This window comes from Hibiscus syriacus, unplaced genomic scaffold (genome assembly GCF_006381635.1).
Source record: "Hibiscus syriacus cultivar Baekdansim isolate YM2019G1 unplaced genomic scaffold, ASM638163v2 tig00112471_pilon, whole genome shotgun sequence".
NCBI lineage: Eukaryota > Viridiplantae > Streptophyta > Magnoliopsida > Malvales > Malvaceae > Hibiscus > Hibiscus syriacus.
In genome coordinates this window covers 447,824-461,983 of record NW_024063340.1, presented here as the reverse complement: position 1 = coordinate 461,983, position 14,160 = coordinate 447,824, and the positions used below count along the sequence as shown (strand labels likewise).

The window sequence follows — 14,160 nt, the reverse complement described above, 5'->3', positions numbered from 1 at the left end:
ACAATCGATGCAGCCATGCCTAATTTAGTAGTCGTAATTAATCTAATATATTGTGTGATAAATATAATTTCTTTGAAATTTTATTTTTATAAATTATTAAAAATATAATTTCTTTGAAATTTGTCCACTAAAAGTTTAATCTCCTATAAGAACACGTCCTCTTAATTTAATTTTTATAAATCAAATTAGTTAAACTTCGATTATTAATTTTAATCATAAATCAAGTTTAAATATCACTATATTTTAGTGGTATTTACATTAAATCATTCTGAAATTTGTTCATAGTCGTCACTAAAATAGTGTTGAGAACATAAATTGAATAGTGGTAATAAAACTAAAAATCATATACAGATGGGTAGGGGTTAGAGTAACTGTGAGCGGAATCTATATTCCCACAATTTCAGCGGAAAAATCCGAAGGTAAAACCCCACCGATTATTGGTGTGCCCACATATGAAATCAAATCATGTCGGTCAATCGACAAACAGCAAATATCAATTTTATAAAGTAAAGGAAGTAAAATCGTCCCAAAATTAAATAAAAATTTATCAACCGATTGATTCAAGTGGTAAGTAGGTTGATATCGTTTAAGTAATTTCGAATTCGAGTTTCGTGTATACAAAAAATTTCAGTTGAAAAACTCATCCACTAAAATCAGATGTATAATGTGGGTCGTCTAAATTTGTTCATAGGTATTGACTTTAATAATCAAATTCGTTAAATGTTATGTAGTTAATATATGCATATGTATTAACATGTTTCGATTAGCAATGCTTTATCACCCTAAATATATGTTCATATTTGTATATCTTGATATGCCTCTTGAAATTTACGAATATCTGATAATACGCACACCCATGTTGATGGAAATCCCATGATACATTGCTTAAATTGAAGGTTACTCCATACATTCCATAAGACAAGGAAGTCCTGGCCGGCCGCCGACACCACTAAATGTTTTACCATTATGACTTACATTTATCTCATAACTATGTGTGTATTAAAATATTTACTAATAACAATACAAAATAATTATAATGAGAACTAAAAATATCTTTGGATTTTCTCTCTCTCTCTCTCTTTCTTTAGATGTTGTTAGGTTATTTTCTTTTATCTTTGTGATCGACGGTAACTCTAATTTTGGTATTAATCACCGATCGCCAATATTCATTGTTTTTCATTTGTTTTATTATATCATTTTTTATTTTTTATTTTTAATAATTTTATCTTTATGACACACGTCTCCTTCTACCTTTATGACACGTTTTTCTTTGACTTTATAACACATTTTCTTTTACTGTTATTTTTGTTTATCATTTTTTTGGGTTGAATTTGACATCGTCACACCTAATAAAGATAATGTTTTATTTGTTATCATGTTAATCTTCCATACTTTGGATCATCATATTGGATTTGAATATGCTATTTGCGTTCGCGGATAGTATTTTCATGTCGCTTATTCTGATTTGCGATTTGTTAGTGTCTTTCAATAGCTTCATCCCCTTTTGTGGTTTGTTTTTCGATATGATCACATTTATTTGTATCTACCTTTTTTATCCCTGTTTATTTGGTTATTTTTTATTTTATTTTTACCTTTTCCTTATATGATCTCAAGTGGCTAGTTTTTCGTGTTTAGGAAAATATTTTTATTATGTGTTTAGTTTACGATTGTGATTGTAAACTTTTATTATAATTTAAATATATTTTATTTTTAATAAAAATCAACGGCTTCTATAAAAAATATCTTTGGATCAAAATAAATTTATACAAAGTGTTTAAAGATTTTTATTTATTTGGTCAAAGTAAGTGTTTAAAAATTTTACTTTATTCATCTAGATATATAAAATGTTTTTTTGTTGAAATAGATACTTAAAATATAATATTTTTTATCTAAATTCTTAAAGTAATTTATAATCAATGTCATATGTCAATTTTCGGGGACCTAAATGAAAAATATATATACTTTAAGTATTTAGGTACAAATTGGTACTTTTACGTACTTATAATAAAAATTTAAATTCTTAAATAAAAATATATATACTTTAGATATATAATTTTACAATAAATCATTTACATATATCAACTTATTTTCTATATTTCATTTCTTTTTCAACATTGAAATTAACTATTTAACTACTTTTTTAAAATTGATGATCACGAGTAATTTTATTGGGTAGGGAGAAAATATAACAAAATGTTAAGAAGATTATGCATAATTAGAGTAGATTATATTACATTAACCACTCATTTGCTTTTAATCATCAAAATATATAAATTAACCACTAAAGAATAAAATACAATCATATAAGAAAATAGTTGAAAAACAATCAAACAAAGTATAAAACAAACATAACTATCGACATTGATAGATAAATATCATCAATAAAGACATAAAAAAATGTAACAATGACGATACATTGAGAAATTAACTTTATCACATTTAAACCACCACCTATCTTTAAAGATTACGAGTACCTATCAATAAAAGAAACATAACCCGAAGGTCCAAAAATAAGATGAGTCAGTAAAATAACCAAATAACGTCAAGTAAAAGGACGTCTTACATCTAACCTTAAAAGAAGTACTATAAAAACGGATGAAATCATCCACCATACTCATATAAAAAAGAAGAGATTAATTAAACAGAAACTTGTACAAAATTTATGCACAGATTACATTTCAAATGAGCCCTAGGTAGTTAACGAGCAGAAACCATATTGTATAATCAGGGCAGTCCAATGGCACTAAGACAAACGTAATTATTATAACATAAATAATTAATGATGGAGGATCAAAGATTTTGTTAGATATAATGGACTCACATGACAATCTGAATAATGTTTGTATTATCCAAGTGGGGCTCTACTTATAACCTGCGAGGAGTTTAATTAGCTATAGCATAAGAATATTTGCAAGTTAAAAATAGCTGTTTCCACAAACAAACAGTAATACGTAGGTGCAGCTAGGTGAAGGTGATCATATATAAAATGTTGTGTCGTGTCCATCCATGTCTATTGCCTAACATGACATTTTACCAACTTTATGAATTTTGGGATTTTTGAAGAGTTCTCTTATCATGTTAAATGCTAGCTGAAGTTAGGTACTGACGTCTTGGACGTGATTAGGGGTGGATATTATATTCGAATTTGATAGGTTTAACTTGATTCGATATAATTTTACAAGATCGAGTCCTTTTTATTTCTAAAAACCGAATTTGAGGCAAGACATGTCGGATCGAATTTTGAAATAATGATAATTGAGTTTGGGTTGAAATCAAATTTAGAGTAAATCCGACTCAGAATACTTTACTGTAAAATAAGTTTTTTTTTTTACTTTTAGTTCTTCAAAATTTCCTTCTTCACTCCCTCAAATTCGATCATCCGTCTAAAATCATCTTGAATATGAATATGTTTCATCGGAAAATATCTTGATGTCCACAAATCAAACATGTTTGTCTCCTTTGTTTCTAATCTCTTTTGTCCATCATTAGATCGGATCGAAATAAAATTATAACATTTTCTTCTCCAATCAAAGTCTATTCTCTGTTATGATTGTCGAAAATAACCCTCGATCGTCGGAAACCGCCATACCATAAAGATGATTTTTTTCTTTTTTTCTCTCTCATTCGTTCTCTCTCTCTCTTTAAGATTTCTTTTCTTTTTAACTTTTTTTCAGGTATTTTGTTTTTTTTATAAAAATTTATTTTTTATTAAGTAAATTTAAAGTTTGAAAGGTTGATGTCGAGTCGAGTAGGATAAGGATGAATTTTGATCTCAAATTTTTGATAGATTTTGAAATAAATAATACTCTTCTAAAATTGGATTGGATCATATCGGAATTTATTTGAACCGTTGGACACATCTTAACCATGGGTCAAGACAGAAGCATAAGCATGACGATGGGATTGGGCGGTGGTGTAGCCGAGACGACGAGTCTCCTAAATTGTATGTGATTTCCACAAAACAGGGAAAAGGGACCAAACATTATTGGGAGTCGAAAGTAGTGTGAACATGTTGCCAACAAAGGTTAAAAAAAGAAGAAGCAACCATCCATAGGGAAAATGTGTATGTCCTGATTCAGACATGACACCGTATCCGAACAGATTTGATTGAGCAAATATACATTATTCAATATGGTCCTTAAAACACTGCCGTTTTTAAGTACCCACAAAACCCTTCCAAAAATTATTAAACAAAATGGGAATCAGAGTTGTTATCACACCCAATCATATACATGAATGTGCCACCCCAACCAATCATAAATGTCACATATCTAAAGTTACACCTAAAACGACCAATTGTACCACGACATGAAAAACTACTGTCTGCCTCTTACTTATATATCTATTATATTAGGATGTGGGTTTTGATTGATTAATTCACCAACTAATCGATTAGTGCTTGTAATTTTCCAAAAGTACTCTTCTTTTGTGTTAATTTCAACAACGCTCATCATATATATATATATATATATTAGATAATTCAAGATTAAACCACAATTCTCTTCAACTGATCATATATGACGTCGAACAACACCTTCACAAGACTAATCTATGAACAACACCTCCATGCAATTTCGCAATTAAAACCCTAAAAAATACTTAAGAATGTATAATCTCAAACGTTTGATATCCTTTGAGAAGTCACAACCTCTTGCCACGACCTCTGACTAGTTTATGTGACCTACCAAAGCTAAATTTATTGTCAGTGGACCGTGTATCCTAATTTTGTCAACTTACAATTTAGCCATCATAACTCTACGCCTGATATCAACACTAATGGTCACTATAAAATCTCTCACTCAAGATTGAGAGAGAGGATTGAACATCGATTTCAACAAGTGGATAATTTTTTTTTTATTTTCTTTTTTTTGGCGTTGGAAAGAATTGAAATTATTGACGACATTGATGATTCAGTCACACTAATCATTTAGAGGAAGGAATTCCACGAATCAACCTGGCTACCAAGCAAGCATGTCTTGATTGCGAAGCTTAATTGGCATCTCGATGAGTGGGCGAATGTTCCTTTTCTCCGTTGATTTCACATAGTGTAGACGCGTGGCCATGTGTTCCACTGTTTATATTGGCTGCAAACTTGGAAATTACTCCAATGGAAAATGCATATATGATTTGCAAATAAGGAGAACAGGAAAAAAAAAATACTTTCCGAGTGGATTCTAGAAAGATTGACAAAATCAAGTACCTTGGCAAATTGCCAATGTTGGTTTAACTATGAGACAACTTAATTTAGTTTACTTTAACTTTGTCCTTTAAATCAATGTGTACCATGACTTTGGGTAAGCAATGTCATTTGGATTAATCAAATTTGGAAGAATTAAGGGTAATTTTGTTTTCTTTCCTCATGGCATCTAAGAACATTAATTAAGTCCCCAAGAATTTCTCCTTTGGTTTGAGCATTCACTATTTTCGTGTTCCATGGGCTGCTTACGATCTCGGTGGGAACGTGTGGCAGCAAACACTACAGTGCTATGAGATTCCTTTCAAACATCCGACCGAACCACGACTTGTTCAAACAAGGAGCCAAGCTGGTCTGTACCTGATCTCAGCTAGCACACGCCATGAAACAGTGTCCCGAACCCCGACCCAACCCCATGTTGAAATGTTCAAAGTTGGCTACTTTCAGAATGGTAATGATGCTTTGGGTTTGAAAAACTAGTTTGGATATTCATTGGGGGCAGCGGCTCTGGTCGAATCAGGGTCGTCCCGTTTTGATTGGCATTAGTCTACTTAGCTTGATGGGCTCCGTTAGAAGCTTCTTTGCTGGTTTAGTTATAGAGACACTTGTCGAATGTTAACCCCATGTGTTCTTCTTTCTTTCACAAAATCTACACCCAACTTTTAATGATGCTGGTTTGGAACTTTCGCTTTACTTTTGTTTTTCTATTCTGTTCTACTTCTCTAATTCCTTTCACACTATTTTATCTTTTTATATTCATTAATATCAATCGATCTGGATCAAATACCGTAAAAATTTAATATGAATACAACAACAATAACAACAACAAAAACCCAATTTCCATATGCAATGGGGTAAGGGGGAGGTAGGGTAGTAGGCTGCCCCCAACGGCAAGTTGAGAGTAGCTTCCGTGGAAGACCTCCGACAGTCAGAAAATTAAAAATATAGATAAAATGCAATGCATGTATAAATAAATACATAAATACATAGTTGAACAATATTCATATGCAGTCATTAATATCTTTTTAATTTAAATTTTATTTATTTATAACGTTAAGATTTGAATCTCTACGAAAAATCTAACATCTTATTGTAATATTATTAAGACAAACGATAATTAGCAAACGGTGAACTATTAAAAGCTAAAACTTGGTGCCTTTCTCTTGTCATATTTCCAATTGCTCACATCTTACAGGCCATTGCCCTTTTCCAGTGGTGGATACTCGAAATTTATTTCTAACAGAGTTAATGGTTTGGGGTATATTGAGCAATGATTTAAAATTAAAGGGGCAAAACGTCTCGAAAAATACTTTAAGGGCAACTAAGTACAAATGGTATAGTTTAGGGGTAATGGTGCATTTAAGCCTATATACAAATATTCAACCGGATGTCGATAGAGTACTGAAATTCAACCAGTCCAGGGCAAAACTCCGGCAACAACCTAGGACATCTCAAATTTCAACACAAATGGTATGTTTGTTTCACTGAAAACAAATTCCAGAAAATGAATTCTGAAAAATGAATTACATTTTTTGTAAAATAATTTACGGAAATCATTTTCTGGTGTTTGGATGATGTTATTAAAACATTTTCCGTTGTTTGGTAAATTTTCCTGAAAACATTTTCTGAAATATGTTTTAGTGAAACAAACACATTATAATTTATTTTTTAAATTTTATATCTTTTATTTTTATTAAGTTAATTTTATAAATATAAAATAATATTAATTTTTTTATAAGGGTATAATGTTCTTAAGTAAGATTACAAATCGTATAACAAGTTAAGGAAGATAGTTACGAATTTGTTTTTCTGGATAATACCAAGCACACTTGTGAATTTGTCTTCATCAACAAAATGTGATTGAATAATGGGAACATACAAAGAATTTAAAATAAAATTTGTTTGTTATTTTATTATATAACTTATAATAGCCCTAAACCCTAAAAACTACATTGCTAACAACAAAACATGAAAAACAAAACAATCTTGTTCTACTGCAATTAAGCAAAAATCCTAATTGTTCCAGTCCCTCTACGCACACTTGCATTATTCACATAACAAGATCACACATGAGCAAATAACAAAACAACTGAATAGTTGAATTACCATACTCTTAACTATTCTTATTGCCAACTTACGAAAGGATAAGAGACTCCACAGATGTTTAAAACATGAGGTTTGTAAACAATTGAAGCCATGTACATTTAACATATGAATCTAAGCAGTGGACAGTGGAGTTTATCATCCACACCTAAGCCAACCCTCCTTATATGACATCCATCCAAGAACACGGGCTTTTCCTTTTACTGTAAATCAATTTACACAAAAACACGGGCTTTTCCTTTGGATTTTCCTTTTACTGTAGATCAATTTACATTTACCAAAATCTTTTACATCAAACAAACACGGGAAAACGTGTAAAACATTTTCCGTAAAATGATTTACGGTATCCAAACCTATATGGCAATACCTATTTCTATTCCAACACAAAATGTATAGACACACTATAGGCAAACTGCTTTACATTCCCCTAATTAGGAACTTTTCCTCCCAAGGCCCTCACAATACAAATGCAATGCATTGCAATGATATACAGAAGTTGAAACGGAAGGAAGGGAACTATTAGAAATTTGTACCGGTCTCCTTTGTCGCAGTCAACAGTTCGTCAACCATCGCCTTCTCATCGCTGCACCGTCAGCTGCAGCTGCAATATTCTTCAACGATTATTATCCTATGCATGACTTTTTCAACTTTTCCAAGTATGTTTATATGACTGATACATGCCCATCTCATAATCATTTTTCTTTTCAACCAAATAAAGCTCTTTTCCGATACCACCATCGGAATCAATTTCTCGGATCATACCTCCACCACGGGAAATCCCATCACATGTTCACACCCGTCTTTACCTTCTCCACCAACTTTCAACAATGCCATTCTTATTTACCTATCACATTCCCTCTCAGCTCCTTCACCACACCTGCCAAAGTTTCAAGAAAACAGCTATCATGTAAGAAACTGGATCTTGCAAAATACAACATTTGTAGCATTGAACATTTTATTTGAGAAACCTGATCAAATTTACGAAAACTCAAGTATGGAGTCAAATATAAATTGTCACCATTTGCTTAACCAGCGGTGTCCTTTTTATCATAGACAACAGACATCCAGAAAATAGCTTGTAGTTAAATGATCTTTCAGGTTCAACACGACAGTATAAATTCAAAGCAGAACAGAGTATTTGACCCAAGGTTCATACATACCTGAATTTCTGCTTCTGTTGATCAACTTATTTTCTAAATCTTGGGCAGCTTCAAGCAAGCCATGAGCGTTGTAGGATTGAATTATAGTTGCAAAAGTGACGTTATCAGGCATGCATTTTTTCCCTTTCATGGCCAAAAATAACTCAGCCATCCTTTTTAAGTTACCGGCCTGACTGTAGGCACTGATGATACAGTTAAAGCAAGGAGTGTCGAGTACGACATCGGAATTTTCCACCTGCCTCAAAATTGAATCGACCTTCTTAATTGACCCTGCCTTAGAGTAGGCACTAACAAGAGAACAATAGGTAATAGCATTAGGCTTCATTCCTTTCTGCTTCATTTCCTTAAAATACTTCTCCATCTTCTCAATCTTTCCAGCTTTTCCTAACACTTCAATAACAATATTGTAAGTAACAACGGTAGGGGAGAAAAATCTTTCGGCCATGAACTTCATGACCGATCCCATCTTCTCGTACGTGCTGGTTTCCCCGTAAGATTTAATAAGGATGTTGACTCCATCTTCTCAATCTGTCCACCTCTCCCATAAGCCCCGATAATAGAATTGAACGTGAAAATATCCGGAAGGGAATCACCACTTTCAATCATATCTGTCAATACATTCTCCATATCCTCAAACAACTCAGCCTTACCGTATCCATCAATAATAGTATTGTATGTAACAGTGCTGAACTCGATTCCCAGATAAGACATCTCTGCAAGAATTATTCCAATGAGATCAAAGCGGCGAAGTTTCACACAAGAATCAATAAGAATAGAGTAAGTATACACATCGGGTTTGCTGTCGAAGACTTATTTCATATCTTCGACAGCAGTAAAAGCCTCGTCGATGAGGCCACTCTTGCCGTATGCATGTACCAGAGCTGTATAGACATCAATGGTGGGTCTAAGCCCTTCCGAAAGCATTATTTCGAATAGCAGACCGGCTTGTTGAGCTTGCTTGCATTTACCCAGCATCACTATCAGTTTTGTGTATGTTTGGCATCTAGGCTCGTACCAATGTTGCTTGCGTAGAAGTGCAAATATCTGAGAAACAGGCAATTGTTATCCTTCTTATATAAACCTTATTTTGAAATAAAAAAAGAAGCCAAAACAGTTGAAAGGAGAAAATGAAACGACCCAGACCTTAAGAGCAGAGTGCCAAGCGTTATCCTTTATAGCTTCATCGAGAGCCTCCAAAACAGCCTTAGGCCAAAGCTTGGTGTCGAATTTTAATGATTAATAAATTATTATTTTCTCCAAGTAATTTGAGTTCGTATGGTTTATTATAGAAATATATATAAATTTATCCATATTTAAAATTAGACACTTAATATTATCTTATAATCATATTAAAACCTTGAAAGAAATTATATCATAAAAAAAACTCCAGAAACACAATCATTCAAATATATAATGTAAACCAAGTAGTAAACACGAAATCTCTAAAACTTTTACAGATAATGGACCAAATAGGTTCAATTTCAATGAGATTGATTCAGTTTTCACCCCTACACCGTTGCATCACTGGCTCTCCGAAAGTGGTTTACGGGCCAAAAAGAAATACATTGGCGTAAATATCTCTTTCCTGAAATTGAAACGACAAACCGTCAGCAAACTACAAATCATTTTGATTTAAAATTTAAATTCGTGATCATAATTATTTAATGCTATTTTTAAAATTAATATAATGTAACTTATATTACAATCAATATTTATTAATAATTTTTATTTTTTTATATTTTTTTTATTAATATGGGTAAGTAAAAGGCAATATATGTTTATAGATAAATCTCCATTATTTGACATCGAATGCTCACATTTCTACCATTCCTGGTACTTGAACTCTATACCTCAAATAATAACAACAATTATTTTTACCACAAAAGTCGTTTGGTTCGTGCTAATAATTTTTATTTAGTGCAACTCCATAATATATTATGCTTTTTTTAATGTCTTATGACGAGGGAATTGTAAGGTACCGAAGTAAGGCACGTGAGGATGTCTCTTTTGTTGTGGGAATCTTAATGTAGGTCAAGTAAAACATGTAACTGTATAAAAAAAAGGGTAAAATATATTAGACAGTTAAATTATGTTAAAATACTAAATTTTAACAAATTATTAAATAATTATAAAATAAGAATATGATATTATAAACTAATCATTAAAATTGTTACTAAATTTATTATTACATCACAATGATCATTTTATAAAAATTTAATAAATTTCATAGTGATGATTTTAAATTTTTAAAAATATTAATAAAAATTTAATGATGATTTTTTAATGTTATTATATCTTTTAGAGTATGATTTAACGATGGAGTAATTAAAATAACAATAATTCAAAATTTACAAGATTACAATAAAAAATTATAAATTTTAGTGACTGAAATAAAAATAAGTAAAATTAAGTGACAAAATTTAGAATTTATACCTCTGTAGTATATAAATATAGAAATCCGGGTTCACCACTCACATGTCTCAATTCCCTCAACTTACTCCTCCATTATGATCCTCATAAAATGGAAACAATTTGCATCCATTCATTCCTCCAGTTGTAAGATTCATCTCAGGGACAGGGACTGTAACAGTTCTTACAGCAAAAAAATAAACCAGAACATTGGTTTTGAAGCTAATAAAGATCTTTCTTTCATCGATATCGGATTAGCGAAAACGAAGAAGATAACACATTAGTCGTAGAAGATGTCGCCGGCTATCACAGACGACACCACACCCAATAACACCAATAATCCATGCATAAAATTCGTTGTCGCCAATATCAACGTTTCTGAAAAGTTTATTGCTCTCATCGCAACATATGCTCTTAGCAGAATTGTGCACTACCTGCTAAGGCCTCTATCCCAACCTTACATAACGTCCGATATTACCGTATGTATATCTAATTCGACGTCGATCACGACGATATCGAGTGCATTCGATTTCATGTCATTGCATTGCATTAATCGGTTTCAGTTTTGGTCTTGTAATGTTCACAGATAGGGCTGGTTCTAACAAGCCTACCCCGTGTGCGAGATTCCTTCACGACTCCATTCAATTTAGCTGTGGAAAATGCTGTCGACTTTGGCATGATATGCTATGCTTTCGTTTTGGGTCTCGAAATGGACCCTTACGTGATATTTAAGCCGCCAACCCGCCAAGCAATGGTGGCTTACGCTGGAATGCTGTGTACATTCATCATGGCTAGCACTGTCACTCCATGGCTGAATTATTTGAAGGAAACGAGGGCCGTAAGCTCCACCTTATCCCTCTCGATTTGTCTCTCCGGTAACGGCTCTCACATACTCACCCGTTTGATGACCAAACTCAAAGTAGGCAAGTCGGACATAGGGAAGCTTAGTATCAGTGCTGGAGTGCACTCCGATATGATCACTATGCTTTTACTAGCCATCGGTTTTGTCTTCTTTCCAGCGGAAAACATCGTGAACATTAGAGACGAGGTTAAGATGATCAAAATGGGGGTTGCACTTGTGATTCAAACAATAGTGGCGGCAAATGTATCACCTATTTTCATTAATTGGATCAACAATGAGAACCCTGAAGGAAAGCCACTCAAAGGCTCACACCTTGTTCTGTCAATGGCCTTCATGGCCTCTATATGCTCCTGGGCACCGTGGTTCGGTTACAACTCGGTTATGAGTGCATTTATGGGAGGTCTTTTTTTACCGTCCGAGGGGCGAATATCGAAATGGGCTATTAGCAAACTCAACAACTTGTTAAGCATACTCTTTTACCCACTTTTCTTCTTTTGGGTGGGGCTTAGGCTTGATATCTCGAGATTTGAAGCAGGTATTGTTGGAACATGGGTAAGACTGTTATGCCTTGTGGTGATTGCAACAATAGGCAAAGTGGGTGGAACACTCCTCTGTGGCTTAACGTTAGGTTACCATAGGCCGGAAATGGTAGCAGTCGGATTACTCTTGACGGCAAAGGGTCATTTCCACGTATACTTGGCCGTTGATGCACTCAGGGTTAGTTTTTCCAACCAAAACTGATAAATTTCTAAACGTATAATAAAGTTAGATTGATTTCTTACTCGAACTGAATGGCAGCGAGGAAGGATCGACGTTACGACGTGTACGTTGATGATAATTCTGGTATTCTTATCCGTCGTGCACACACCGATTGTTGTGAAACATATAATAGAACGAGCAAGGAAAAGGGTACCAATCCAGAGGATGGCTCTACAATGGCTTGATCCTTCAAGCGAACTTCGAATTTTGCTATGCCTACACGGACCACATAATCTTGATTCAGCCATCAGCTTAATGGAGATCTCTCGAGGCAGATCTGACCCTGGACTCTTTGTTCATGTCACCGACATGATCGAGCTTACAGAGCAAATAGCTGCAGCAATGGCACCCGGAGAAGGGATGGACAATATCACGATAACCGACACGTCGATCACGGAAATGAGAGATCAAATCACTCATGCTTTTCAAACTTACATAAATGAAAATGGGGGTAGTGGTGGTATCAAGATGAGCCGAGTGCTTGCACTATCCACATTCAATAGCATGCCACAAGATATTTGTGCTTTAGCAGAGGATTTGATGGTTTCCCTTATTTTGTTGCCGTTTCATAAGAGACTGAATGAAAACGGTATGCTTGATGAGGGCCATCCTGGTTTCAGATATGTTAATCGCAAGGTAACAACAAGAAGAAGAGTTCCGTACATAATTTGAATAAATTTTTAGAAATCTCCTTTAACCAATTCAAAGTAACTATTTTTCCCAACAGCTGCTTAGAAACGCCCCATGTTCTACTGGGATTTTGGTGGACAGGGGTTTTTGTTTTACCAGTAAGTTTCCAAGGTCATCTGCACCAAAAGTGGCTGTCCTTTTTATCGGAGGCAAAGATGACCGAGAAGCACTAGCCTTTGCCGGTCGTGTTGCGAGGCATCCAGGAGTAAAGCTCACGGTAATAAGATTCCTGGTAGACAAAAACTCAGAACATGCACCACGAAGAGTGAATAACAGAGTAAGTGCAGCAGATCAAGAAGAGGAGATGAAGCTCGACGACGAGTGTTTTGCTCAATTCTATGAGAAGCATGTAGCAGGGAGTGAAGTTGCTTATATGGAGAAACATCTTGCAAATTCATCAGAGACCTACACTAATCTTACATCATTGGAGGGGCAGTATTCTCTTATCATTGTAGGGCGGGGCGGACGAGCAAATACAGTATTGACACAAGGACTAAATGATTGGCAACAATGTCCAGAATTGGGTCCGGTAGGGGACGTACTATCAGGATCTAGTTCAGCATCCGGTACCTCCATCTTGATTATCCAACTACACAATATTAAAGCGCAACTAGATGGCCTAAGTGAAGAGTTCTCCATTATGTAAATATCAATACTGGTAAGACAGTTTAAAACTTTAGGATACCAAAATCCAAGCCGGGTAAATGTAGCTTGTAGGTAGAAATATATCATATTCTTTCTTCATACTGTTCTGGCCATAAAACAGAGCAAGAACAGGGGACAACAGGACAGTAATTACTAATCACTACGCTTTAAAGAATAAAAAAAAACTCTACTTAGTAGAACTTACCCTTCAAACTTTGGTGCCATCGCTATTTTCTTGGCAGTATATCCCTCAACAGGAAATGGCACTTTGCAGCCATTACCGAACAGCCTCACATGAAGTGATGCCAATACTTGTATTATCATTGCCAGAGCAGATA

The 14,160-nt window shown here is 34.0% G+C and overlaps 1 protein-coding gene and 1 pseudogene across 1 annotated transcript; one reads left to right on the top strand and one right to left on the bottom strand.

Annotated features, from left to right (window-relative positions):
* Positions 1 to 8,057: 8,057 nt before the first annotated feature.
* On the bottom strand, positions 8,058 to 9,684 carry LOC120179889 (annotated as a pseudogene).
* A 1,475-nt stretch (positions 9,685 to 11,159) lies between these two features.
* LOC120179888 (cation/H(+) antiporter 28-like) lies at positions 11,160 to 13,961 on the top strand. The gene is made up of 4 exons (XM_039185352.1): positions 11,160 to 11,345; positions 11,453 to 12,445; positions 12,527 to 13,123; positions 13,215 to 13,961. The coding sequence occupies exons 1-4, from the start codon at positions 11,160 to 11,162 to the stop codon at positions 13,821 to 13,823; spliced, it is 2,385 nt and encodes a 794-aa protein (XP_039041283.1). The 3' UTR covers positions 13,824 to 13,961.
* The last annotated feature ends 199 nt before the right edge of the window (positions 13,962 to 14,160 follow it).

Coding starts and splice junctions, on each gene's coding strand:
- LOC120179888 (XM_039185352.1), top strand. CDS start 11,160: ATGTCGCCGGCTATCACAGACGACACCACACCCAATAACACCAATAAT. Junction 11,346..11,452: donor ACATAACGTCCGATATTACC/GTATGTATATCT, acceptor TAATGTTCACAG/ATAGGGCTGGTTCTAACAAG. Junction 13,124..13,214: donor TCAGATATGTTAATCGCAAG/GTAACAACAAGA, acceptor TTTTCCCAACAG/CTGCTTAGAAACGCCCCATG.